At 52.9% G+C, this 27,474-nt stretch overlaps 1 protein-coding gene across 3 annotated transcripts; it reads left to right on the top strand.

The window, feature by feature from the left end:
- aralar1 (calcium-binding mitochondrial carrier protein aralar1) lies at nt 1-27,403 on the top strand. 3 transcript variants are annotated; one of them, XM_037225876.1, is made up of 18 exons: nt 1-44; nt 6,404-6,466; nt 6,697-6,753; nt 7,066-7,208; nt 8,218-8,333; nt 9,031-9,170; nt 9,789-9,935; nt 10,723-10,852; nt 16,025-16,118; nt 19,005-19,095; nt 22,701-22,776; nt 23,110-23,228; nt 23,566-23,736; nt 23,945-24,085; nt 24,825-25,019; nt 25,329-25,431; nt 25,862-25,952; nt 26,224-27,403. In XM_037225876.1, exons 1-18 carry the CDS (start codon nt 9-11, stop codon nt 26,396-26,398), a joined length of 2,088 nt encoding a protein of 695 aa, XP_037081771.1. In that variant the 5' UTR covers nt 1-8; the 3' UTR covers nt 26,399-27,403. The 3 variants fall into 3 exon arrangements, with proteins under 3 accessions (XP_037081771.1, XP_037081772.1, XP_037081770.1); XM_037225877.1 differs by lacking the exon at nt 1-44 and adding an exon at nt 129-147; XM_037225875.1 differs by lacking the exon at nt 1-44 and adding an exon at nt 146-210.
- The last annotated feature ends 71 nt before the right edge of the window (nt 27,404-27,474 follow it).

Below are 27,474 nucleotides of genomic sequence, written 5' to 3'. Positions count from 1 at the left end.
CTCCCGCCATGGCAGCAAACGTGAAGGATACGTCAATGTCAGGGGTAAATTCGTCTATTAATTCGCCCATTTTTTATTTCATGGCTTACGATACCTCTCAATAGACTTCAATACTCTTGTCCGGCCTGTGGCTTGAGTAGGGGAAAGGTGCTGTATGCACTGTCGATGGAAGGTTTTTCTGGTTTATTTAGATGCGTACCTGTCCGCAGGGTTAGTGGAAGTGCTTGCATGCCACTAGACATGACGCCTTAAAGGGCATTTCCTCGGCATGAAATTGATATCAGGGCTAGTCATACATTTGGGGATAGTTAACAGATACCCAGATTAAAGTTAGCTATGCAATTGGTCCAAATTGGTCCATTAATTATTCCGCCTGGTTATTTTACTATGCCTCTCCCCACCTGTCCGCATTGGTTATGTACTGGTTATAGCAGGCCAGGCCCTGCTCCCTCTGGTTTTGCTGTTAAAATGCAACTTGAGAGGACAGCAAAGTTTACAACTACATTTCAGCATACTGTTATGCTACCCAAACCCCTGCGGCTTTTTTTTACTTGGGTACCTGTATTGCCGACGTGGGGAGAGCTACGCTGGCTGCAGGGTTCCTGTACTGCCGTGATGGAGAAATGCTGTCAGGTATCAGCCGACGTAGTGACGTCACTGAAAATGGGTTTCCATCGATCGGAGTTCTTTTGGGCCAACTGAAGGCTACAAGGCATTTGCTAGCGATATGATGTCACTGGTATTCGACTGGATGTGTGACGTCACTGGTTGTGAGGCTTTAGGGATCTTTTGGGTGTAATGAATGCCGTAAAGCATCACCTGACGATATGTCGTCGCTGGCATTCAATGAAACATCAGGCGCACAGGCCTTATTCCATCTTTACCTTTCGTACCTGTCTGCTGCAAGCATTTGCGTGTCGAATAAAAGCTTGACCGAATCACCTGAATGCGTGACGTCACTAATCATCACTTGATACGAGTGCACTTAGGCCCCACGGCCGCGGTGTATCATGTTCCGTGAAATATCACCAGGTATCGTGACGTCACTGATATTCGACTAAATGTTGGTCGCAACAGGTCATGCTTCATTTTTACCTTCGTACCTGTCTACCGCAAGCACTGGCGTGATGAATAAAGCTACCAAATCACGTGAGTGTGTGACGTCACTGGTCATGCATTTTTATGGATCTTTGGGGGCCAACTGAGAGCCGTAAAGCATGACCTAATGATGTGACGTCACTGGCATTCGACTGTGTGTGATGTCACTTGTGATCAGATTTTACGGCCTCTTTTGGGCCGACGAAAGGTCATACGACATTAACTGAAGATGTAACGTCACTGGTATCCGAATAAAATTCAGGCGGGACAGGCCATGCTTCATCTTACCTTTGGTACCTGTCCATTGCAAGCATTTGAATGCTGAAGGAAGGCTCTGCCGAACTACCTGAGTGTGTGTAACGTCACTAACCATTAATTTATATAGACTACTTTGAACCTACCGTAAGCCACACCACATCAGCTGACCATATGACGTCACCGGTTTTCGTCTAGATGTCATGCGCAACAGGCCATGCTCTATCTTTGCCTTTCGTACCTGTTCACTGCAAGCATTCGCGCGCTATATCGAGGTGGTGCCGAACCATCTGAGTGCGTGACGTCGCTGGTCATGAGTTCATACAGGCTCACTTGGGCACCCCAATGCAACAAAGCATCATATCCTGTGAAGCATCGCGGGATGATATGACGTCACTGGTATTCGACTCAACATCAAGCGCAACAGGCCATGTTCCATCTTTACCTTTCGTACCTGCCTACTGCAAGCATTCGCGTGTTATATGACGTCAATGGTCAAGAGCTCTTACGGGCTCTTTCAACCCCCTATATGGTATAATGCTTCAGCTGACGATATGATGTCACTGGTGTTCGACTTAACATCAGGCACAACATGTCATGTTCCATCTTTGCCTTTCGCACCTGTTAAAGTATCGGCGAGCCTAATGATGGCTCTGTCGAATCACCTGAGTGCGTCGTCATGAGTTTTTACAGGCTATTGTTGGCCGAGTGAAAGCCATAAGGCATCATCTAATGATGTGTCGTCACTGGTAATCCACTAAGTGTGTGACGCCATTGGTCATGAGTTTTCCCGGGCCTTTTTCGGCCGACTTAAGGCCATTAGGCATCAGGCAACGATATGGCGTCATTGGTATTCAATTAAGCATCAGGTACAATATGTCAAGTTTCATCTTTACCTTCAGCACCTATCTACTGCAAGTATTCGCGCGCCACATAAAGGCTCTGCCCAATCACCTGAGCGTGTGGTGTGACTGGTTATGAGTTTACGCGGGTTTACTCGGGCTGACTGAAGGACATCAAGCATCATCTGGCGATGTGACGTCACTGGTATTCAACTTAACACCAGGCGCGACAGGCCATGTTCGTCTTTATCTTTCGTACCTGTCTATTGTAAGCATTGACATGCGTAAGGAAAGCTCTGTGAAATCTCCTGAGTGTGTAATGTCACTGGTCATGAGTCCTTTATGGGCCGCTTTTTTGTACCTATAGGGTACAAGACATCAGTTGACGATATGACGTCACTGGTGTTTGACTTAATCTCAGGCGCAACAGGCCATGTTCCATCTTTTGCCTTTCGCACCTCTATACTGCAAGTATTCGCGCGCTACATAAAGGCTCTGCCGAATCACCTGAGCATGTGGTGTAACTGGTCATGAGTTTACGCGGGCTTACTCGGACTGACGGAAGGACATCAAGCATCATCTGACCATATGACGTCACTGATATTCGGTCTGTGGCCCAGACTTATGACGCTAGGCGGCGCCCTTTATTATTTAGCCATCAGGGCATTCCGGACCGTAGCTGCTCAGGGGCGCATCCTGTGAAGTCGGGCGGAACAGCTTGCATATACGTCGGTTGTGGGCTGGGATCACCTTTGTTTTGTGTTTACGTTTGTTCAAAATTTTAGTCGTTGAAAACAGCCCGTTGCGTTTGAAGCTGCTACTTAATGGTGCGCACAATAAAATTAGTGTGCTTAACTATGGTGCATCTCCCGCCTCTGCTGCGGAATTTCGTAGCCATAGGTGGCCAAGTGACCTCCTACCAACTGATGATCAGTGACGTCACGTACTCAGGTGATTCGGCGGAGCCTTCATATAGCACGCGAATATTTGCAGCAGCCAGGTACGAAAGGCAAATATGGAACATGACCTGTTGCGCCTGATGTTTAGTCGAGCACCAGTAACGTCATGCCGTCAGCCGATGCATTACAACCTATAATGGGTTCAAAAGAGCCCATAAAAACTCGTGACCAGTGACGTCACAAACTCAGGAGATTCGACGGAGCCTTTATTCAGCACGTCAATACCTTTAATAGACAGGTACGAAAGGTAAAGAAAGTACGTGGCATGTTGGACCTGATGTTAAGTCGAATAACAGTGACGACATATCATCCTGTGATGCTTCACGGGAGGTGTTGCTTTGTGGCCTTGGGCGGCCCAAGTGAATCCGTATAAACTCATGACCAGCGACGTCACCCACTCAGATGATTCGTCTGGAGTTTAGTCGATTACCAGTGACGTCATATCGTCAGCTGATGCTTGATGTCCTTCAGTCAGCCCGAGTAAACCTGCACAAACTCATGACCAGTTACACCACACGCTCAGGCGAATCGACAGAGCCTTTTTGTAGCGCACGAATACCTGCAGTAGGCAGATGCGAAAGGTAAAGATGAAACATGGCTTATTGCAATTGATGTTAATTCGAATACAAGTGACGCCATAACGTTATCTGATGCCTAATGGCCTGAACTCGGCCAAAAAAGGCCCGTAAAAGCTCATGACCAGTGACGTCACACACTCAGTGGGACTACCAGTGAAGTCATTTCGTTAGCTGATGCCTTATGGCTTTCGCTCAGCCAAAAATAGTCGTAAAAATTCATGACCAGTGACGTCGCACACTCAAGTGACTCGGCAGAGCCATCATTTAACGCACCAATACTTTACAGGTACGAAGGCAAAGATGGAACATGACCTGTTACGCCTCATGTTAAGTCAAACACCATTGGCATCACGTCGTCAACTGATGCATTTTCCCTATAGAGGGTTCCAAGGAGCCAGAAACAAACTCATGACCAGTAACGTTACACACCCAGGAGACTCGACAGAGCCTTCATTCAGCACGTCAGTACTTGTAATAGACGGGTACGAAAGGTAAAGATAGAACATGGCCTGTCGCGCCTGGTGTTAAGTCGGACATCAGTGACGTCATATCGTCAGCTGATACATTATACCGTTTGGGGGTACAAAAGGTCCCGTAAAAAGCTCTTGACCAGTGACGTTACTTACTCAGGAGACTCGACAGAGCCTTCATTCAGCACGCCAATACTTCCAAGAGACAGGTACGAAAGGTAGAGATGGAACATGGCCTGTCGCGCCTGGAGTATAGTCGAATACCAGTGACGTCATATCGTCAGCTGATGCTTGATGTCCTTCGGTCAGCCAGAGTAAACCCGCGTAAACTCATGACTAGTTACACCACACGCTCAGGTAATTCTTGCAGAGCCCCTATGTGTCGCGCGAATACTTGCAGTAGATAGGTGCGAAAGGTACAGACGAAACATGGCTTAGATAGAGCATGGCCTGTTGCGCATGATGTCTAGTCGAGACCTAGTGTCATCATATCGTCAGCTGATGCTTTGTGGCCTATAGTAGGTTCAGAAGAGTATACAAATTAATGGTCAGTGACGTACACACTCAGGTAATTTGGCAGAGCCTTCCACGGCAATGCTTGCAATGGACAGGTACCAAAGATAAAGGTGGAACATGGCCTGTCGCGGCCCGAAGTTCATTCGAATACCAGTGACGTCACATCGTCAGTCAGTGCCGTATGACCTTTCGTCGGCCCAAAAGAGGCCGTAAAATCTCATGACCAGCGACACGCACGGTCGAATGCCAGTGACGTCACATCGCTAGCTGATGCTTTATGGCCTTCAGTTGGCCGCAAAAAAATCCGCCAATACTTGCAGCAGACATGTACGAAAGGTATAAATGGAGCATGACCTGTTGGGCTGATGTTCAGCAAATACCAGTGACGTCATATCGCCAGCTGATGCCGTACGGCATTTCGTCGGTCCTAGAGGACACGTGGAAACCCACGACCATTGACGTCTTACAATCGGTCGTATAGCAGTGACGTCGTTAGCTGACACCTTGTGGTCTTCAGTTGGCCGAAAAGCACCGGTGAAACTCGTGACCAGTGGCGTCACACACTCAGGTGGTTCGGCAGCTTTCATCCAGCCACGCCAATGCTTGCAGTAGTCAGATACAAAGGTAAAAATAAAGCACGGCCTGTTGCGCTCAGTATTTATTTCGAATACCAGTGGCGTCACGCTATCCGGTGATACTTCGTAGACCATGACACACCGTGGTCGTGGGGCCTAAGTGCACCCGTATGAAGTGATGATTAGGGACGTCACACATTGAGGTGATTCGGTCAAACCTTTATGCGGCACGCAAATGCTTGCAGCAGTCAGGTACGAAAAGTAAAGATGGAACGAGGCCGGTCGCGCCTGATGTTTAATCGAATAACAGTGACGACACATGGCCAGCTGATGCATTACGGCATTCGGTGGACCCAAAAGAGCCTTGCAAACTCACGACCCGTGACGTCACATACCCAGCCGAATACCAGTGACATGTCACATTCAAAAGCCTTATGGCCTTCAGTCGGCCCGGAAGGACCCCCATCCCGATCGATGCAAAACCATTTTCAGTGACGTCACAATGTCAGCCGATGCCTCACAGCTTTTCCCCCGGACGACAATACTCGAAACCCTGCAGCTAGCGTAGCTCTTCCCTCCGTCGGCCATACAGGTACCAAAGTAAAAAATTACCACCCTGCTTAGGTAATCTTCTTAGCTCTTAATGTTTTCTATCAGTTGCATTGCTAGGGAGTGGAGTGCTGGTGTAGATTTAAATGGAATGTGCTCATAATTTTTTATGGGCCCAAAAGTTTCTGATATAGAAGGTTTGCATGATGTATATAGGTGTTGTGCATGCCATCTTGTTCAGTTAACAATTGGCTGCAAAAACAGGTTCTGATGATGTATTTATCAAAGGTAATAAGTTGGTTATTACGGGTAGAAGTGATGTTCATTAAGATCATCAAACTGTCTGGCATTTGTGGTAAAAAAGTTTGGGTTTGACCCCTGCTGCATAACATTTCTCAGTGACTTTAGTTTGCACCAGAGTGCCAACATTTGTTACCTTACCAATGGTAACATTAGCATAAATGAAATACCAATATGAGCATTAAAGGGTCACATGCTAATGGATATATTGTAGCATATTCAGCATGCATAAGCAAATTTCTACACCAGATTTGGTTTCAGATGGATTTCTTATTTAAAGCTGTCCTGTCTGGCACCATCACACATGCAGCTTGCCAAGGGGAGGTGAGTTATGTCTTCAATATGCTGGAGGAAAATCCATCATATCACTCTTTGAAATGCATCCATTGTTGCAAGGTATATTACAATTTTCAGCTGTCCCTGTTATGCTTTGTTATTGTGTTTCTTATGTCACTATTCTGATGAAGTTGGCTTAAATGACACTGTTTCACAGGTTTGTCATTATCTTGTCATCAAAATATGTCTCTTGGTAACTGTGCATCCAACATTTCCAGGATTATGGTCGGCTCAAACGTGCCAGCACAGACAAGCTGCACACAATTTTTCTGCAGGTATTTAATAAAGCTTTATGCATTTTTGTTTAATTTGTAGTGCTGTATTGCTTCAGAAGAAGTTTTGTTCACACAAGTCCACACTTCTGTATCATCTTGATTATTTTGCTGTAATTTTCTTCGTACCAAAAACCTTCTGACACTTGCTGCAACTGATTTGGGGTTTATTAATAGCACTCTTTCATGCATCAAATGTTTGAATGATGCATCAAACATCAATGACCTGATAGGCACTGAACAAATGGGATCTGTGGTTGCAGTACGCATTCACTGACCTGATAGGCACTGAACAACTCGGATCTGTGGTTGCAGTATGCATCAGTGGAGAAGGATGGCGAAAAGTACATGACCCCAACAGATTTCATCCGCAACTTCTTGGGCTGGTTCACGGACAACAACTATAACTCCACATCCGTTAAGCTCTTGGGAGGCATCATTGACACCAGCAAGGATGGGTGAGCAAAGGCACCTGTACTGACAATGCCGGTAAATCAGAAGAATTGTTACATGCTCACATACCTTTGCCTTTGCTTGCATGCAGGCCTGGATACAGAAACATTTCATGCTACATTGTTCAATCTAGATCTACAAAACTTTGCCCAATGTGTGACTTTTACTCTCTAACAAAAGACGCGATTTTCACGTTTTATTCGCCCATTCGCCCAACGTCCGTCCCGGTGGCTCAGTTGGTTAGAGCGCCTGCATTCCGACCCACCCATCCGTGGCGGGATGGGTTCGAGTCGCTTTAGGGCGCTCGCTATTTGCCCTTGGCAGGTATGGCCTGCGGCCGGTGGCAGCGGTCGCGCTAAAGGTCAGTTGAGGTCAGAGGGCAGGACGGACCGTGCCGAGCATTGCGGCACGTTAAGCTTTCGCCACTAAATTCTGCCGTTGCCTGGAACTGCGCGATCGGATGGTAGGGTTCAGGGCTCACACAACAAGCACTGCTTAGCATGAGCGCCGATCCCAGAAATCCATCCATTCAAAGGATTCGGACCAAATTTATTAAAAAATAATTTAAAAAAACATACAAGCTTATGCAGTTTCATGGAGTGTTTATATAAATAAGACAGTAGTATTTGCCTTATTCCTCAGACAAACCAGGAGAATGGAGGTATAGTTAGGCTGATATTTCGGCATCATGTCTTTTCGAAACAATAGCGGAAGTGACTTATAGACTTGTATACTTATACCTATACTTATGCTAATACCCAAAGACTTCTGCTATTGTTTCGAGAAAGGAATGTTGCCAATATATATATATATCAACTTAACTATATCTCTATCCTCCTGTTTTTTTCCGAGGAATAAGGCTAATACTACTGTCTTATCCGTGGTACTAATGTTCCTCCCGAATGCACTGAACAACTTACGTAAGCGGTTATAAAGTCCAACCTGTGTCTGCCATGTCCGCACATGCGTGTGTACGTATCCGCGCTGACCGACTCTTGGGTCCTCCCCGGCCAGGCTCATCTCGTTTCCAGAGTTCCAGGCGTTTGAAGGCCAGCTGTGCGCGCCGGACGCGCTCTACCATATGGCCTTCCAGCTGTTCGACACCCACGGCTCGGGTGCCGTCTCGTACGGTCAGAGGCGAGAGGGGCAGCTGGTCAGAGGATCGGGAGGGTTGGCGAACCAGGCAGACCGTGGAGGAGTCTGGCTGGCGCGAGGGCAGCTGACCGGAGAGGCGGGAGAGGGGGGGGGGGGGGGCAGGGTAACGTTTGATCGGGAGGGGATACTACGGGGGAGTCCGGCAGGATGTGCCCTGGGTCTGTTGTTAGGCTACCTGTTTGTTCACTGAACACAGCAGCCAGCTGGCAGCCCGTCAGCGGGAGCCAACGCCGCGGCCTCGCCAACCGGAGCCGCGACGTGGCGCTGTGCGTCACTAATTGAAGGAGGAGGGGGATACACGGCCGAACGGGACGATGCTTGAGATGCTTTTAACCGTTGCGTCTCTTCTATGCCGAAATAATGATGGGACTTTTCGTAAGACTAAAAGTGTTGTAAAAACATGGCGGGAAGTGTCCATCAACTCTTCGGACGTTTCGCGCCATGACTGTATGCCATGCGTATGTTATGCGCCAGTGACTGTAGAAGGGTCTGGCCGAACGATTTTCTGGGTTAATTGATTAATGGTACGCAATCTAGCTTGTGATTGGCACTTGTCTAAGCCCAAAGTACCGTGGCCATTGCCAAGACCTGTGATGGTGAGGCCGGCCCGTCAAACGGCGAGAACGAGTCCTCGTCGTTTGACGGGCTGGATGCTTGTTCTCCTGCTGCCAGACGAGTTCAAGGACCTGATCACGCACACGGCGCTGCACCAGCGCGTCAAGTTCGACCTGGACAGCGACTTCGTCAAGCTGTACTTTGGCCGCGAGCGCAACCGGCTGATCCCCTATCACGAGTTCAGCCAGTTCCTGCACGTGAGGAGCCGGCTGTTCGCGGTCGTTGGCGCCTGATGGCTGGGGGCTGGGGCATGTGCCCTGGCGCTGCTGGCCCCGGCGGTTATTTGTGTAGTGTGTGCGTGCTGTTGCGGTCAAGTCGCGTTTTGCCCTGCCTGGACCACAACAACACAATAGCAACAGCCACAAGTGTTTGTGCATAAAGTCACATTAGATTGCTGGGTAATGGAGCCATTCAGACATGCGCCTGGTGTTCAACACCTTTTCACCGACGCGGTTGTGTTTCAGAACGTTCTTCGTCGTTAAATCCATGAAACACTTGATATTTTATTTCAATATCTTTGGAACAGTTCAGGACAGTTTGTGCTAAAAGACTGGGCCGAACAAGAATAAATAGTTATCAATGTCCATATACCGTCTAAACGATTTCCAGCTATACTTAATGACGCGTCACAGTCTTCATAAGTGGAGATAAGTGGGGTATGGGGATCTCAATTGTCTTCCAGCTGTTTGAAAGGCAACCTTGTATGACTAGATTTGGTGTTCAATTGCAGATCCGTAGTTTGTATTTCCTTTTCAGCCTTTGTGTGGTACCATGTTTCGTTGATACTTCTGACGCTGCTCTATCGCACTACTCAGGACTTTCACGAAGAGCACGCCGTTCAGGCGTTCAAGCGATACGATAAGGAGGGCACCGGCTTCATCACGCCCGTCGGCTTCAACGACATCATGATGACTGTCAAGTCCCACCTGCTGACCCCGCAGGTCAAAGACAATCTGGTGGCGGTGAGTACCGTCAGTGAGCGGCCGTCGTCAGACAGGATCCTGGTGGCGGTGAGTACCGTCAGTGAGCGGCCGTCGTCGGACAGGATCCTGGTGGCGGTGAGTGCCGCCAGTGAGCGGCCGTCGTCAGACAGGATCCTGGTGGTGGTGAGTACCGTCAGTGAGCGGCCGTCGTCAGACAGGATCCTGGTGACGGTGAGTACCGTCAGTAAGCGGCCGTCGTCAGACAGGATCCTGGTGGCGGTGAGTACCGTCAGTGAGCGGGCGTCAACGGACAGGATCCTGGTGGCGGTGAGTACCGTCAGTGAGCGGGCGTCAACAAACAGGATACTGGTGGCGGTGAGTACCGTCAGTGAGTGACCGCCGCCAGACAGGATCCTGGTGGCGGTGAGTACCGTCAGTGAGCGGGCGCCAACAGACAGGATCCTGGTGGCGGTGAGTACCGTCAGTGAGCGGCCGTCAACAGACAGGATCCTGGCGGTAAGTACCGTCAGTGAGTGACCGCCGCCAGACAGGATCCTGGTGGCGGTGAGTACCGTCAGTGAGCGACCGTCACCAGACGGGACCTTGGTGGCGGTGAGGGAGTCACGTCCAGGCATCGTGGTATGGGAAAACTCCCCCTTTTTTGGTGGATGTACGCTTCGCTTTTTCTTCTCCTATGTTATCGGATTTTATCTGTCCGTTGGACTGTGGGATAGGCTGCGGCGAACTCCAGTCGTGGGCTATGAACACAGTTGTCGTTGCCGATGGTGACAGGGGGTGAACAGGGCTACAATGCTGTGCGCCGCAGATTGCCGGCGGCCAGAGCGTCAGCTTCCCCTTCTTCATGGCCTTCAACTCGCTGCTGAACAACATGGAACTGGTGAAGCGGATATATCTGCTGTCCTCTAACGGTAGCCGGACGGCCGAAGTCACCAAAGGTACGACGTCGCCCCGTGTCCTGCTATCGTGTTTCAGCTGCCCGTGGGGTGGTGGTGAAGACTCACAGTAATGAGCTATTAATTCCGTGGCAAGATTAGGTGGCGGGTGTAGAGCAATCCGTTCTCAATAAGGGGGTTTGTGGAAGCCCGAAGGCGGCCGAATCGCCTCATTGCATCTTAACTTGAAATCAGCCACTTCCGAATGATCCGTGATTGGGCTGCTACCTTGCCGCGAAATCCGCCTGGAACTATATATAGCATTCAATGTTTGTTAAACAGCCAGCAGTATGAATTCCTTCGGCGCCGGTGGCCTTCTTAAAGGGAATGCTCCACATTTGAAGATTTTGAGATGAGCATCAGATATGATGGGAAAAGCTTACTTGTAACTGTTGGTAAGCTTTCGAAGTTCAAAAACGACGCTACGTAGCAAAATTTCAATGTTTGTTCAAATGCGCCCTATTTCGTCATTGTTTGATGGCTTCATGTGATGGTTTTGTGGCAACAACAATGCCTGGCGGCCTCTGGCAGCCAGACGTAAAGAATACCTCTAAACACACGAAAGCAACCGGCCATTCTCGTCGCGGGCGCTGTGTTTAGTAGCGGGTTAGTGAATGGCTTGTTTGTGGTTTTTTTTTTTGTCCTGGTACTGGTCGTAACAGAAGCTTTGGCGGGCTGTTTGACATACGCAACGTAGCGATCGGCAGCTTTTAGGGTAGCTTATTAATATCAAAGAACGATATGCCGTGAAGACTGTCATATAGCATCATGAATGTCTTACCGAAACCTGTCAAGGACTGACGGATGTCAATATTCTATAGTGGACTTAGCCTTGCCTGCGGTGCTGTAGTCCCTACATTGATGTCATGTGATTTGCACGGTAGTTACTTTCTTTATTATTTGTTACTGGAAATGCAGTTGCATGCAAAAATTAATAAATATATAACATTGCCATGAATTGATCCCCAATCATTGTTATCTCTATTATACAGATGGTAAGGATGAGCTACCAAGAATGTTTTTCTTGCTCAGGATTATGTATGCAATTTATAGTTAACCCTGATATAACCATTGTGGTGCAACAACATTCTCGCTGGCGATAGCTCTTTGGCGTTGTTAAATCGGTTGTTACATCATTCGTAAATTATAAGCTGTTATGTCATAGCTTGGCATCGAGGAGTCCACCAATGTGGTACATTGTGTAACGGCACGCATCAACAGTGTCATTGTGGCACAGTGTCATTGTGGCACTAAGGTTCATTAAGGGACGCGGGTCGGACCCTCAGATACCAGCCAGAATGCCCGTTGCACCGATTGTGCCCCGGCCTGGGCCTGGGAGCGCATTTCCCAGGCAGGGGCAAGATCAGGCCCAGCGATTCACATTGGTCAGTGCACCCCGAGCCAATGAGGGCCCCTGTGTCGGTCAGGGGCGTACTGCACCTAACCTGGGGTCCGGTGTTGACAGGGGCCCCGAGTTGGTCAGGGGGTGTACGTGGGTGCCCGGTGCCCTAAAAGGGACCGATGTGCCCTTCGAGACTGACGATCAACAACCCGATGGAAAGGCTGAATGACCGTAAGGGTCGAAAGGCTGTAGGTCATCCTGGCCCGTATGGCCGTGACCCCAAATACCAGCCAATATGCCTCTCACCAAGCGTGGACCTCTGGGACAATACGCGCACCTACTTCGACCGGAGACCATTACACCGAATAGTCGACTCCGTGTTGTTCGGAGCCCTGGGGCCTCCATTTCTCTAGCAGGAACGAGTCGGAGGCCTGTGGCTTGCATTGGTCTCACTGCAATGCGTGGTCTTTTGACCGTCAGGCCCCCGGAGTGTCCAACAGGGTTCCTGTGACGGAAGGAGTCCCGAGTCGGCCAGGGATGACCCGGGGCCCTTGCGAGGCCCTTCACCCCGTTTTAGCCAGGGGCCCGTTGCCCAAACATGGGTCTCTGTGCCTGTTATTGGGCCACCTGCGGTTGTCAGGGATCTTGTTGCACCAGTGAGGTCTCGTGCGCCCGGGTCAAAGGCCCCAGTCAGAAGCCGCCAGTGGGCCTTCCGCGCCAAGGAGGGCACACATGTAGGATGTAGATCTGTGAGGGCCTGCGGACGAACCCATCAGGCGAACCCGTCTCCATGTCGCCAGAATGGCAGCTGGTAGACACCGCGAGCTTGGACGGAATGATCTGTAAGATATTGCCCGGAAGGGTAGCGTGCACCTAACCTTTCACTAATTGATTCTGACTTACGGTTGAACATTCTGAGATGAAATAAAAATGCCTAAGTTTATACACCTTGCTGGCCTCACTTAGATTTACAGCCAATGTTCACGGGATCCCCAATATCTCTGTAGTGTGGGACCCCCCCCCCCCCCCTCCTTGACGATAAAAACTGTGCCTCTGTGCGGTATGGAGAGCCTAAGTTCGAATAAATTCCGCTTAGGAGTGAAGGGAGGTGGCTAATTATGCCACACCAATAGACCATGAAGCCACCCACTTGACAGCGGCCGTTGTGGGGTTTCGGGCTTCGAACCCGGGCATGCCGGGCGCGAGACCAGCGCGCTAACCATTAATCCGCTGGAGACGTTGGCCCGGCGGGTGAGAATTCGTGAACAAAAAGGAACTGACTCAGAGTGGGTCGATGGATTTCGTGATCGTTTCATGCATATAGCGCGTCGAGCCAGCTTCTCCCACGGGACTCTGCATGCTTGCACTTGCTTCCCTCCAAGGCTGGCTATCCACGTATGCTAGGCGCTTACAACCATCTGAAATATTTTTTTTGGAGAGTTTATGGGCCCGGTGCGTAACCGCCCTCCGTTTTGGAGGGGGTATGCACGCAGCCATGCACTAATTACATGCCAGGATACCTCAATAGACTCAAAATGTTGGCAAAATCATAATGAAGTACCAAGTTGCCTTTGAACATTCCTGTAGCATGGGTGCCAGTGTTTCTGTCAGTTTTCCGACATCACTACCTTGTCATGCTCAAACGCAAACCTATAGATAGACGGGTATCTATCTATGACTTTGTATTGAGAGTCATTAGATTTAAAGAATACCAAAACAATGTTCCCTCTCAGAAGTACAAACCTCGCACGCACACTCCCTATCAAATCAAGATCAGTACAAGCCACTGGCACGCACCACCAGTGATCACACCCATTTCAAGTGCATGATTCGCACTCATTGTCAAATACGTGTGATCCCGCTCCTGCATAGCACCCGGGACTATCAAATTGCAGGTTTCCTCGCAATTTTCGCACAGGTTTTCGGGTACCACACCGCATTTAGCCGTGAGCTCCCGTAAAAGGAAGGTCCGACGGGTGGTTCATGGTAATACAACTCAAGAGGTTGGATTTTTAGGACGCAATTTTTCGTTCAAGATTTAAATTTGTCCTACAAGTGGTGTTGAATATTGAGTGAAATACGCATCTAAAATTGCTGTAATATTTTCCTAATTCTATACTGCCTTGCTAACCCATAGACCCGTACAAGGTTCTAAGATCCGGTACACAATGTGGCAACCGAGCTGTCTGTAAGAAGTACGTTAGAAGAAAAAAATCGCTAGCAGGAGAAAAAGTCAGATTTACCGTTGTGTCTTCTTGTACATAACATTCGGGAGAATGCTGTTCTTTTTTTGGTGACGTGCTCTTTGCAGACAGTGGCTTTCTCTTTTGTATTATTGACCTATGGTCTAAAAAAGGAAAATGCCCCGTTGGCGACGAGTGCCACACAACCCGAAAGTGCTCACGCTTCTTCGGGTGTCGGTAGTGTAGTGCTTAACGCGTCTGCGTTAACCACTACGCGTCTGGGAGGTGACGCCATATAGCCTCAGCAGCTGAGCGCGTCGTAAAGCTCCAATGACACGCACACACGCACACACACACACACGCTTACGCCAACGTTCGCGACACGCATTCAGCAGCGAAATCTTACTAACAGCCAATCACCTTCGGCGGGTTGTATCATATGTGCTGCATCATCGCCCTTGTGAATGTATCAGTGGCCTTGTAGTTTTGACTATAAGCAGAAAAGTTTTCTGTTTTCTGAGAAAACAGCCTGCAATATAATGACCGTCTATGACGTCTTTATCGCGACATCAATGCCAAGGTGACTTTGAAGAGGTCTTCCAATAAACCGTTTCGCGTTTTTGCGGGCGTATAACTCATGAACCAGAAGGGCAGGGCAGTGAACTGCATCAAAGGCCCTCAAGATGGCCATTTCAGTTCAAAGCCCCATGTAAACGTGGAACATTCCCTTTTAGGAATTCACCTCATTGTCCGGTTCACTTAGAATTTGTCGTGCTTAGGCATATATGCTTAAAGTATATGTATAGGTGGGCGAAAGCGTCGTTGTGTAAATTTCAGATCGGGCCCCGAGCTATTGAATATCACTAGAATGACGGCGGGGTCCGTGACAGTGTTCAGAAGTCTGCGCTTTCCCCAGGCTGTCCTGGCGTCGCTGCTTTCCTTCCCCTCATTTACGTGGTGCCGGAGGCTGGACGGACTCCTCCCGTGCCCTGTTCGCTGTGATAGACTGGCCGTCCGCGGTGGGCGTGGAGGCTGGCGTGGGACCATTAGTCTGACGCGAAGGACGCACGTAGTGCTCCATATCGGCTTGGGTGGAACTGAGATCCTGCGAGGTCAGTCGCCGGCTTTAGCGGGTCAAACCTGTTTCACTGGGGCGTGTGTGCCTAACAGTATAGCGCCAGATCATTTGCGGCGAAGCGAAATTATGCTGCGGCCGTGAGTGCAATGCACACTTTTTATATGCAGACAATTTCTATGTACGATTGCATGGGCTCGCAGAGGTCATTTACGGCATTGCCCTCGTGTCATGTTTGTGCCTTTGTTTGTGACTCTGGACTTCCCTTCCAGTTCTTAAATTATTGGCTTTTGTGAATTATAGTGCTATTGCTATTATTTCAAACACATCTACCCTTCATTTTGACCCGCCAGCATGTTGGTCGGCCAGCCTCTCTGAGGCAAAAATGTTCACAGTGTTCAAAAGCAGATTTTCGAAGGGATGTTTAAGGCGGTTGCCAAAGAGGTCCTGTAATGGCGGATGGCTCGCTGCGTCGACGTTGGAGAGCTGCGGGGGGGGGGGGCGTGGTGACCAAGCCCGCTACCCGGAGATTGCCCGCGTTGTGACCCTCAGCTGGCGGCGTCTGTCCGTTGCAGAGGAGTTCCTGCAGTCGGCGCAGATGATGTCCCAGATCACGCCGCTGGAGGTAGACATTCTGTTCAAGCTGTCTGGCCTCATTCAGCAAAGCAAGTAAGGCCGGCTGATGCGGACCATCCGCCTGCTGTGTGGCCGGACCATCCGCCTGCCGTGTGGCCGAACCATCTGCCTGCTGTGTGGCCGAACCATCCGCCTGCTGTGTGGCCGAACCATCTGCCTGGTGTATGGCCGAACCATCCGCCTGCTGTGTGGCCGAACCATCCGCCTGCTGTGTGGCCGAACCATCCGTCCTGCTGTGTGGTCGGACCATCCGCCTGCTGTGTGGTCGGACCATCCGCCTAGTGTGTGACCGCACAGTCCGCCTGACGTGTGACCGGCAGTCCGCCTGATGTGTGGCCGGGCAGTCTGCCTGGTATATGGCCGGGCAGTTCGCCTGGTGTGTGGTCGGACCATCCTGCCTGGTGTGTGGCCGGGCAGTCCGCCTGACGTGTGGTCGGACAGTCCGCCTGACGTGTGGTCGGACAGTCCACCTAGTGTGTGGCGGGGCAGTCCGCCTGATGTATGGCCGCACATTCCGCCTGGTGTGTGGACAGACCTTCCGCCTGGGTTGTGGCCGAACGACTTTTGATGTCAAAGTGTTTCTGACGCCTGTAATTTTATCTGACGAAATGTTGCGAAAGAGAACGTCCCAGACGTATCATGCACTGTTTATCTGGCGGCCACCAGCCCTGACTATTGCTGATTACCTGGTTTGTGTGTCCCCTTACAGTGCTGTCTCCGTTTGATTTCTACTGGTGCTCTGGCCTCGGTCAGCCCACTGTTTCCGTTTCCGTTGGCGTATAACTATGTGCATGCTTTACAGTGGCATCGTTAGTGCCGTTAAAATAACGCTTGCATCTGAGCAGTTGCACAGTAAGACTGTGGCCCGTCGCGCGCGGAAATGCGTGCCCAAATGTCTTGGCTGAGTCGGAATTGTTTTAGCACGTTGTCTGTATGAGACCAACACAAGGATTTTCGTTCTTGAGGTCAGAGTTCATATCCCTGAGTAGTATGAACTTGAAACTCAGCTTTGTTCGCCTCGGTCTACTAAAAGCTCCAAATGTCGAGAAAATTGCGATCATGTTGGGTGCCCAAAACATGATAACATAGGTGACAGAATATCCTTCGCCAGTTACAAATTGATGCATTTTGGGTCGCGTTGCCCTGCCTCATTGAGCCTTATCTTGTACTCCAGATTGGTGGTGAGCTTCCGACCATAGTCCCATAGCATGCGTGATGTGCTGCCAGTACTGGTGGTGTGGCGTCACCGCCGCTGCCAGGTGGTGTCCAACTGTACTCAGAGCGCTGGTGTATCTTGTAGGTGCTGGTGGCCGGTGATGCGCACGGCCTGTTGTGCCACTCATGTTCCTCTCCGCCCTGCCGCTCAGGAGCGAGGTATTAGCGCTGGGAAACAACAGCCAAGCCCTGGGGTGAATAGCTGATTCGGACGGGCTTCTCTGCTGAGTGTCCGTCATTGGAACTGTACTTGCTTCAGATTTTGCTGACCGGCAGCCGTTTGGTTTGCTTGTGTTGCATTGTTGTGCGCTCGGTTGGTACGTCGTGCTTGTGTTCCATCGAACCTTTCAGTGTTGAGTTGAGGATGTGCTCGACAGCTTCAATTTAGTTAGCACTCCCACTGCGTAGCTTGGCACAATTAATTATTGTTGTTCACGGTTTTGAATCCCTCGCACCTTTCTGTGTTGCATTTCAAGCATACTTCAAGTTTACGTAGATGCGTTCCTGACGCTCATGCTCATGTCGGCTGCATGCATCTTGCATGTAAGCGGATGCCAGGCATCGATCAACATCTGAATTGATTTATTTTGTGTATGAGATTCCCGTGATTGTCATGGCAGGTCCTAGTGTGTCTTTAAGAGCGGAGGAGAATGGGTTATCTCGCACCTAAAACTACGTGCATAACATGGTTCATTGTGATAGCAGTAGTTCGATAATGCAGATGTACCCATCATTTCAGACAACTAACATACATGATTCGTCATGAATACCTAAACAAATGCTAGTTTGTGACTGCTGTTACATTGCACTGTAAAGTTCCTCCACCCAGACTCTGGCTCACATCTAATATTGGGGCGCTGTGCATGTCGTGGTCATGCCAGCTTTCTCATTTTTCATCGGTTCAGTGGAACCACACGGTATGGTTATATCGGATGTGGTCATAGTGTTATGTTTGTCCGCCGGAAAACTCCGCTGTGCTGATTGGTCTGACAGTCCGTCTTCGGTGGCCGTCGCAAAGACGGCTCTCTTGTCTTTTAGGCCAGACTTCAGTGCGAGTGAAGAAACTGCCGCTCGACTGCCAAAATGTCGCCCTGTTCAGTGTCCGGTAATTGAATGCTTAATCTGCCATTACCCCTGCGGATGTGCACCGGCGTGAGGGGCACAAACGTCCGACAGTCGCATCTCGGTGGCTCCATGCTGGCCGTTTGTTGATCAGCTGACGGCCGCTGGTGTCTGTGTCCGTCGCCCCTCCGTCCGCCCCGTGTGGCGGACGCGGCTCCGTGCTGACCTCAGCTGATGGCCGCCGGTGGCCGTGTCCCCGTCCCCCCGTCCGCCCCGTGTGGCGGACGCGGCTCCGTGCTGACCTCAGCTGATGGCCGCCGGTGGCCGTGTCCCCGTCCCCCCGTCCGCCCCGTGTGGCGGACGCGGCTCCGTGCTCACCTCAGCTGATCGCCGCCGGTGGCCGTGTCCCCGTCCCCCGTCCGCCTCGTGTGGCGGATGCGGCTCCGTGCTGACCTCAGCTGATGGCCGCCGGTGGCCGTGTCCCCGTCCCCCCGTCCGCCTCGTGTGGCGGACGCGGCTCCGTGCTGACCTCAGCTGATGGCCGCCGGTGGCCGTGTCCCCGTCCCTCCGTCCGCCTCGTGTGGCGGACGCGGCTCCGCACGCGGCGCGCTCGGTGCCGTCACAGCCGCCCTCCGCCGGTAGCCGCCTGGTGTACGCCGACCTGCAGGTGATGGCGCCAGAACAGTACATGAAGCAGGTCACGAAGAAGTATACCGACATCAAGGCTGTGGAGGTGAGACGCGGCGGAACTACCGGGCGCCCGGCTCTGCTGGTGTCGTTTTCGCGCGTGCTCGCTGGAGTCCGGTGTGACGGACGTAAGGCGGGTGTATGCCAAGCAGCTGCGTTGGTCCCATGGTGCTGGTGTCTTCCCGCGTGTTGTTGTAGTCTTTATCAGATGGCCATCCGGGCCGTGTCCGTGGTATGAGCCCTATCGGCCAGACGACTGTAGGGTTACCAGATGGCCATCCGGGCCCTGTCAGTGGTGTGAGTCCGTGTCAGTGGTATGAGCCCCATGGGCCAGACGGCTGTAGGGTTATCAGGTGGCCATCCGGGCCGTGTCAGTGGCATGAGCCTCATTGGCCAGACGGCTGTAGGGTTATCAGGTGGCCATCCGGGCCGTGTCAGTGGCATGAGCCCCATTGGCCAGACGGCTGTGGGGTTATCAGATGGCCATCCGGGCCGTGTCAGTGGCATGAGCTCCATCGGCCAGACGGCTGTGGGGTTGCCAGATGGCCATCCGAGTCGTGTCAGCGGTATGAGCCCCATCGGCCAGACGGCCCCAGCTGACGTTCCGCATTACAGTGGGCTGGTTAGGTCGTGGCGGCGCGTGTGTCTGGAGCACATCCGCAGCCGGCATGGGAGCAAATTTGCTACCGTTTGTGTGCGGCTTCGTTTTTATGAAGATAGTTGGTGTTAGCTTGATGCTAGTTGGTGACAATTTGATGCTAGTTGGGAATGGAACAAGATGCAAACTAAGTCAGGCGCGCTTTCATCCTTTACAATCCATGCTCTGAAACGATATATTTGTGTACGAAAACAGAGATTTGAGGATTAATGCGTAGTGGTTTTTTTATCTTTTTCTCTGGTGTATCACAATTTTAAGGGAAGATTTTTGCGGAACTGGGGCAAACAACTTCGTGTTCTGTTGATACATTTGTAGCTATCAACAAGCGAAAAACGGACAAGGAAAGCCTGAGTGGGAGCAAGGTTGTGAAAAACGCTAACAGGACCCTTTTTTGTTCCAGTTCTAATATTGTGTGCATTTCAGCGCAACTGTGTTAAAAGAACGGGTTTGGGACAAATAATCCTGGCCGAGAACAATAGTTTGCAAATCAAAGTTCTTATTCGAACTTTCGTAGTCTTCAAAACATTACATATTGAGAGCAGATTGTGTGTATGAAACCCCACATAGATGTAATATGAAGTACACCAATATAATCTATGTTACACTGTAGGATTTTATTTTGTGTATGCTGTTCACGTAGTTAACATTTGTGTGTGGATTTGTGCGTCCCACAACTCCCCGGCTGGTGCCACGGACGGTATTGGGCCGAATGAGACAGTAATTTGGAGGACCCAAACGGTGCCCACAACCCCCCCCCCCCCCCCCCGCTGGTGCCACGGACGGTATTGGGCCGAATGAGACAGTGCTTTGGATGACCCAAACGGTGCCCACGACTCCCCCGCTGGTGCCACGGACGGTACTGGGCTGAATGAGACAGCGCGGTGGAGGACCCAAACGGGGGCAGCAGCTCTGTGCCGGCACTTGTACAGTACTTACACTTGTGCCATGCTGCCCCGCCTCACTGTTTTGAATTGCGCTCATCTTTTTACGCGATATGTATAGGAAAGCGACATTGCACTGTTTGGTTGCCAGGGCGTTCTCTCCGATGTTCGGTGGCGCTATTTTTGTTCTTTGTGAAGGATTGCAAAACACGTCGGCATTACAAGATGGCCGCTGTCTGATATGGCCAGCGATTGCCCACATGTGGTTCCCCCCTCGGTGACTCGGCGCCCGCCCGTACCGGCCCTCCACCACTCGCCGGGCGATAACACACCTGTTGAATTGATTAACTGACCGCGATAATACACTGCCATGCTGCTAATGCATATAGCATATTTGCTATCCTGCCCCTTTGCCGGTGCTTAGTAACACCACTGCGTCTCAAAATCACTTTCGGAGACGGCGGATGCGCCAGATACGCGTTGCCGTTGGCCGTGCGCGGCACAGGTCGAACGAGGCGATATCAAGCGCGGAGGGCGACAAAAGGCATTACGCAGATGATGCACAAAAGCTAAGGTAGTGAATCCGCGCACTTTCGCCAACCCATACCAATAGATTTTATCGGGGCGTTGGGAAGCCTGCCTCCCATGGTGACTTAGGATAGGTTTAAGATACGAAGATTCTCTGATGCTGTAACGCTTGTTGAAAATCATGACACTTAAAACCAACATTTCCTGAAAATTGTGTGGCTTTGACAAGCGTGACGGGACGATTTCAATCTATTAAACCAATAGACTTGCAGTGATATACATGTATGGCTATCGCTACCTAAGTATTGCAAAAACGATGCAAATGGTTCGAGTGGATATTAGCATCAGTAAACAGGAGTATATTCCCATGTTGATGGCGTACTCTCCTTGTCTTTAGGATGCAGCGTCGTATGTCCAAGGTCGGTTTTGAAAAAGTAGCGTTGGTCGCCCTCCGGTCGGTTGCTGGCCCGCCGTTAGTGAGTCGTAACCGGTGTCTTCGCCTGCACCGCTTGGCTACTTCCGTGTTTGTACCCTGTTCTGGCTGGTGAAATGTGTCGTCAATCATTGGAAACGTCCCAAACTGGACCGAGCCCATGGTTAGCGTACGAGCGCGTGCGACCGTCTGCACACATCGACCCAGACTTGTCAGGACGGCTGCCCGCCATCCCCGTTAGGACATGTTAGTTCCATCTCGCTGCGACGCCGGCCCGTTGACGTCTAGACCATGTTTGAATTTATGTTCTTCAGCATTTTTGATAGCTGGACAATTTTCGCTTGACGCGGTAGTCGAATAGGAGTGAAATTGCGGTCAAACAGTTTTCATTTTACGTGTTAATAGAATGGAGAAGGTGAAATTGTGGTGATGTTGCAATGTTACAAGAAACCCGACTTAAAAATATACGTTGTATGCAAATGCCTGGCAATTCATACACACAGGCTTGAAAAATTGCGCTTATTTTTACCGAAAACTGCACGAACATGCAATCAATGGCTGCAAAAATGCTAGCTTTGAAAAGCGTGGCGGCCGAATCGGGACTCTCCAGTTGAGTTTGCTCCTGGTTCAAGCAAAACTCGCTCGGCTAGCGACCTCACTCGAAAGCAGATGCGTTCCGAACGAAACCCCCGTGTATTTCCGTGTGTTCGTACGGCGGAGCCGACACCTTTGACGGGGGGTGGGACCTGCCCCGGCGCGTGACTGACTGGAGCCACCTCACCTGTCGGCCCTGTCCCGGCGCGTGACTTACTAGAGCTACCGCACCTGTCGGCCCCTACCCCGGCGCGTGACTGACCAGAGCCGCCGCACCTGTCGGCCCCTGTCCCGGCGCGTGACTGACCAGAGCCGCCGCACCTGTCGGCCCCTGTCCCGGCGCGTGACTGACCAGAGCCGCCGCGCCTGTCGGCCCCTGTCCCGGCGCGTGACTGACCAGAGCCGCCGCACCTGTCGGCCCCTGTCCCGGCGCGTGACTGACCAGAGCCGCCGCACCTGTCTGCCCCTGTCCCGGCGCGTAACTGACCGGAGCCGCCGCCCATGTCGGCCCCTGCCGTGGCGGTGACGGCGTGTGGTGCTCTGTGCTATGCCGGCAGTCGCCAGAGCAGCGCGGAGCCCTGGTCCAGGTACTGGAGAGCGTCTACCGGTTCTCTCTGGGCGCCGTGGCTGGAGGTGAGCAGCTCGTGCAAAAGCGGAGCAACAAGCCGGGCCAAGACATGTGACATGTGACGCCCGGGCGGGCCCACCGTGCCAGATTGCCGGTGTTCCAGTAGACGAGAGGCAGCGATTTCGGGTGGACGTCGTTTTATTCAAGATCTTCCGCATTGCATACTTCTGTGGACCTAGGACACCAAGTGACTTTTGTTGCGGGGTGTATGTTGCCAGCGGGAGAGAACCGCCGGGTCCGTTGTTGACCCCGTTGTTGACCCCGTTGGTCTGTTGTTGACCCCGTTGTTGACCCCGTTGGTCTGATGTGACCGTTGTTTGTTTTTTGTTTTTTGGCAGCGGTGGGAGCCACGGCGGTGTATCCCATTGACTTAGTTAAGACGCGCATGCAGAACCAGCGCACCGGCTCCTTCATCGGCGAACTCATGTACAAAAACTCGTTTGACTGCTTCAAGAAGGTAAGCGCCGATGGACTCCATTTTTGCGTCCAGTCAACGGCTGGAGATCGCGCCAAGTTAAGGGAATTCGTCAGTTTTGCAGGACTTTTTCGCTACCTCCCGTCATAATGTAATCGACGTCAATTTTTTCTACTCGCGTATTGTAAAAAGTCATACACCTGTAATGCATGCAACTTGTGGTGGCAGGACTTCATTGAAACCCTTGCTTGAGTGTTCCCAGAGTTGGAGATGACCTTTCAGCCTCCGCTGAGCCCGTGCGGGTGGTCCTGTTGCGCCGTTGGTTGGCCCGCTGGGCGGCGCGGCCGCGCTGGACTGATGGCCGCCTTCCGTCCGGCAGGTGGTGCGGTTCGAAGGAGTGCTCGGTCTGTACCGCGGCCTCATACCGCAGCTGGTGGGCGTGGCGCCCGAGAAGGCCATCAAGCTCACCGTCAACGATCTGGTGCGCGACAAGCTGACCTCCAAGCAGGGCACCATCCCGGCCTGGGGCGAGGTCATGGCCGGCGCCTGCGTAAGTCAGCAGGCTGGGTGACACTGACAGATGCGCGCCTCTCTCGTTAGCTCACGCTGCAAGGGGCTTGGAAATGTCCCCAGATGGCAGTACTTGCCGCGACGTTGTGAATTGTTACCGTGGCATTCCGGCTCACTGGCGTTCGTTCGACATGCGTGTGCGTGGAAGTGGTGCGAAGTATGACAGTTGTTTCCGGCCGTGCGGTCAGGCGGGTGGTAGTCAGGTGGTGTTCACCAACCCGCTGGAGATAGTCAAGATCCGGCTGCAGGTGGCGGGCGAGATCGCCGGCAGCCGCAACATCAGCGCCATCTCCGTCGTCAAGGACCTCGGCTTCATGGGACTGTACAAGGTGCGGCGGTACATTAGGGGGTCTGGGGCTGGGTAGAAGGCAGCCTCCGTCGCCTGTCATGGCAAGCGGAGCTTTCCGTTGTTCTGCTACCATCCGCAGCAGGAACAGATGCCGTGACTGGCAAATATCATACTGCAATGTCATATGCTATGGGTGCTTTAATCTGCTGTGCCATGACCCGCCGCCCGACCGCTGTCTGTGCCGTGACCTGCCATCTGACCCCTGTCTGTGCCGTGACCTGCCGTCGGACCTCCGTCTGTGCCGTGACCTGCCGTCCGACCGCTGTCTGTGCCGTGACCCGCCGTCCGGCCGCTGTCTGGGCTGTGACCCGCCGTCCGGCCGCTGCCTTGGCCGTGACCTGCCGTCCGGCCGCTGTCTGGGCCGTGACCTGCCGTCCGGCCGCTGTCCGGGCCGTGACCCGCCGTCCGGACGCTGTGTGTGCCGTGGCCTGCCGTCCGGCCGCTATCTGGGCCGTGACCTGCCGTCCGGCCGCTGTCTGGGCCGTGACCTGCCGTCCGGCCGCTGTCTGGGCTGTGACCCGCCGTCCGGCCGCTGTGTGGGCCGTGACCTGCCGTCCGGCCGCTATCTTGGCCGTGACCTGCCGTCCGGACGCTGTGTGTGCCGTGACCCGCCGTCCTGACGCTGTGTGTGCCGTGACCTGCCGTCCGGCCGCTGTCTGTGCCGTGACCTGCCGTCCGTCCGCTGTCTGTGTCGTGACCTGCCGTCCGGCCGCCGGTAGGGGGCGCGCGCCTGTTTTCTGCGCGACATCCCGTTCAGCGCCATCTACTTCCCGGTGTACGCGCACAGCAAACTGCTGTTGGCCGACGAGAACGGCTACAACGCGCCCCACACACTGCTGGTGGCCGGCGCCATGGGCGGCGTGCCGGCAGCCTCGCTCACCACGCCCGCTGACGTCATCAAGACCCGGCTCCAGGTCAGGGGCATGAAGGGAGGTGCTGGGGAGGGATGACGCTATCAAGATCCGGCTCCAGGATAGGGGCGTGTCTGGGTGCACGGACCAGCAAGGTGCAGGATGAGAAGTGTTTAGAGCGTGGCACCTGGTATCTGACCTCAGTATGGGGGCGGGCCGCCAGCGTCGCGCTCTGGTGTCGGTTCCCAGCGTGCGTGGTCGGTGTCGGCGCGTCCCGTCGGGCCTCCCGTCGTCGGCTGTAAGTGCCCGCTCGCTGCCCTTTGTCCCCGGGTGACGTCACTTACCGTGCCGCACCACCCGCGTGTGTTGCAGGTGGCCGCCCGCGCCGGCCAGACCACCTACTCGGGCGTGCTGGACGCCGCGCGCAAGATCTTCCGCGAGGAGGGCATGAAGGCTTTCTGGAAAGGCGCCCCAGGTACGACCCTCGGGCCGCAGCTCTGTAGTTGGTCTGGACTGGTAATCAATCCGGCCATCTCCGACAGGATCGATTAGTGCGAGACCCGGCACTGACCAGCTGCCAGCTAAGCACTCGTTACTGAGAACAGAGATTCGCTGAAACTCAAACTACACGCCATGGGCGCGAGCTGACCTCTGATATCGATGAGCTGTAAAACTGAAATAATTATCATCATACGACTCGCATTCTTACCGCGAAATGTTCCAAAGGGGAAGTAAGTAGTATTGACCTACAGTGTTCCAAACCTGCTCTGCAATGCAGTGCACCGCATTGCACTGCAATCATCGTCAATGCGATACTCTGCTGGCCATCCGTGGTGCGCTCGGCGCCGCATCCTTGTGCGACTGAGGGACGGGCCGCCGCTGACGGCCGGCTGCGCCCGTTGCAGCGCGCGTGTTCCGCTCGTCGCCCCAGTTTGGCGTCACGCTCCTCACGTACGAGCTGCTGCAGCGCGTCTTCTACGTCGACTTCGGCGGAGTGTAAGTCTTCGCTCGATATTCGCCACATTCTCCGATCGTCGGCGCTTGTTTTACTGTCGTGTTTGGGCCGTTCAGTGGCTTCCGCACGCGCGAGACGTTGCAGCGCTGGCCGTAAGCCAAGCTTTGTTCTCGAGTGCCACCGTGTGCCCGCTGTCTGGCGTGTGGCGTTACTGTTCGGCGCCGATCTGCGGCTCACATCTAGCCAGCCGGCTTCTCTGTAGCGACCCGAGGGCATCGACCATGACCCAACGTGGCCTGGCGTGATCCGCAGTCGGCCGTCGGGCTCTGAGACGTCGGCGCCACTCTCGCTGGCCGGGGCCGCCAAGCAGGAGAACCCGCACCACATCGGCGGCTTCAAGGTGGCCGTGCCCATCTTGGAGGGACTCGAGACCAAGTTCGGGCTGGCGTTTCCGCGCCACGCGTCCGCCGCCCAGGCTGCCTCGTAGCGACGCCGCTCGCGGCCGCCTCACTAGTACATTGTTAACGGTTTAGCGTTGTGGGAAGGCGCGGTTGTGCGCGGCGTCCGGGATTGGGAGCGACTGTGGCCTGTTGGTGCTGTTTTGAAGGTTTTTACACCCCGTACTGAGTGGTGGGCGAGGAGCCGGCGGGTGGCGCCGACCCCCGCGCTGTCTTGCCCGGCTGCCACCGGCATGTCCATGGGGGGGGGGGGGGGGTGGAGGGGCCGCCGGCGGAGGTCACTCAGGGTCGACGCCGCCGGGTCAGCCGATACTCGACTGGCCGGAGCGTGCTCTCCTTCACCATGGCGGGCCCTCTCAGACGACCGATGGTGAGGTGTGTTACGCAGTCAGGTGTCCCAGACAATAAGAGCTGAGTGGGAGCACGCCGTGGCTTTCTGCGCAAAGCGGGCCGCTGCAGTCTCCCCTTGGAATGGGGTGTCCAGTTCTGGGCAGCTTTTGCTCACGCTCAATCACGCTTCTCTTGTGATTCCGGGAGATAAAGTCAGATAAGCTTGTGCAGAATTATGTGATCGCGTTCGATTTGGATCGGGTAGATAAAGGCAATATTGTTCACACATCGGCTGGTGCTTTTGCTCCACTTCGCGGTTACTTCAGATCTTTTCCCACAGGAATTGTTGGGCTTCCTGTGTGATGCATCTGTTCCGGAAAGTTTTTTTCAGTTGTCACGAAAAGTGGCCCGGTTTTACCTTCTCCTAGACCTTTTTTCTGATGCTGTTCCTACCATTGCGATTTGTTTCCCGTTGTGTCCAAGGCCGTACCTACCATGTACTTGTTACCAGAAGTCGCCCCATGCGTCCTTTCGATCCATTTCTGTGTGCTTTACGATTTTATCAGGGGCTGTGCGATCGGCAGAGTACGACCCGGCGCCGTAGGTGTTTCGCCGGCCAAGGACCCGCGATGTGTTGTTGGCCGCTGGACGGCACCGTTGCTATGGATTTGTACCGCTGTAAATAAACCCCATCCTCGCACAGAGCCGACCGGCTGTAGCCGTGCGGCGGAGGCGCGGAGTGGTCCGCCGGCGAGGACCGGCAGCGGCGCCGGCG

Source organism: Pollicipes pollicipes, unplaced genomic scaffold (genome assembly GCF_011947565.3).
Source record: "Pollicipes pollicipes isolate AB1234 unplaced genomic scaffold, Ppol_2.1 Scaffold_5724;HRSCAF=6776_pilon_pilon_pilon, whole genome shotgun sequence".
NCBI lineage: Eukaryota > Metazoa > Arthropoda > Thecostraca > Pollicipedomorpha > Pollicipedidae > Pollicipes > Pollicipes pollicipes.
Note: the sequence above shows the minus strand (reverse complement) of the source record. Positions and strands in the feature narration are given on the sequence as shown.

Bases quoted from the DNA above. Each gene is read 5' to 3' on its own strand.
- aralar1 (XM_037225875.1), top strand. From the start codon at position 166: ATGGAAGGTTTTTCTGGTTTATTTAGATGCGTACCTGTCCGCAGG. The intron at 7,209-8,217 runs GTGAGCAAAGGC...CTCCCCGGCCAG, and splicing joins ATTGACACCAGCAAGGATGG to GCTCATCTCGTTTCCAGAGT. The intron at 9,936-10,722 runs GTGAGTACCGTC...TGTGCGCCGCAG, and splicing joins TCAAAGACAATCTGGTGGCG to ATTGCCGGCGGCCAGAGCGT.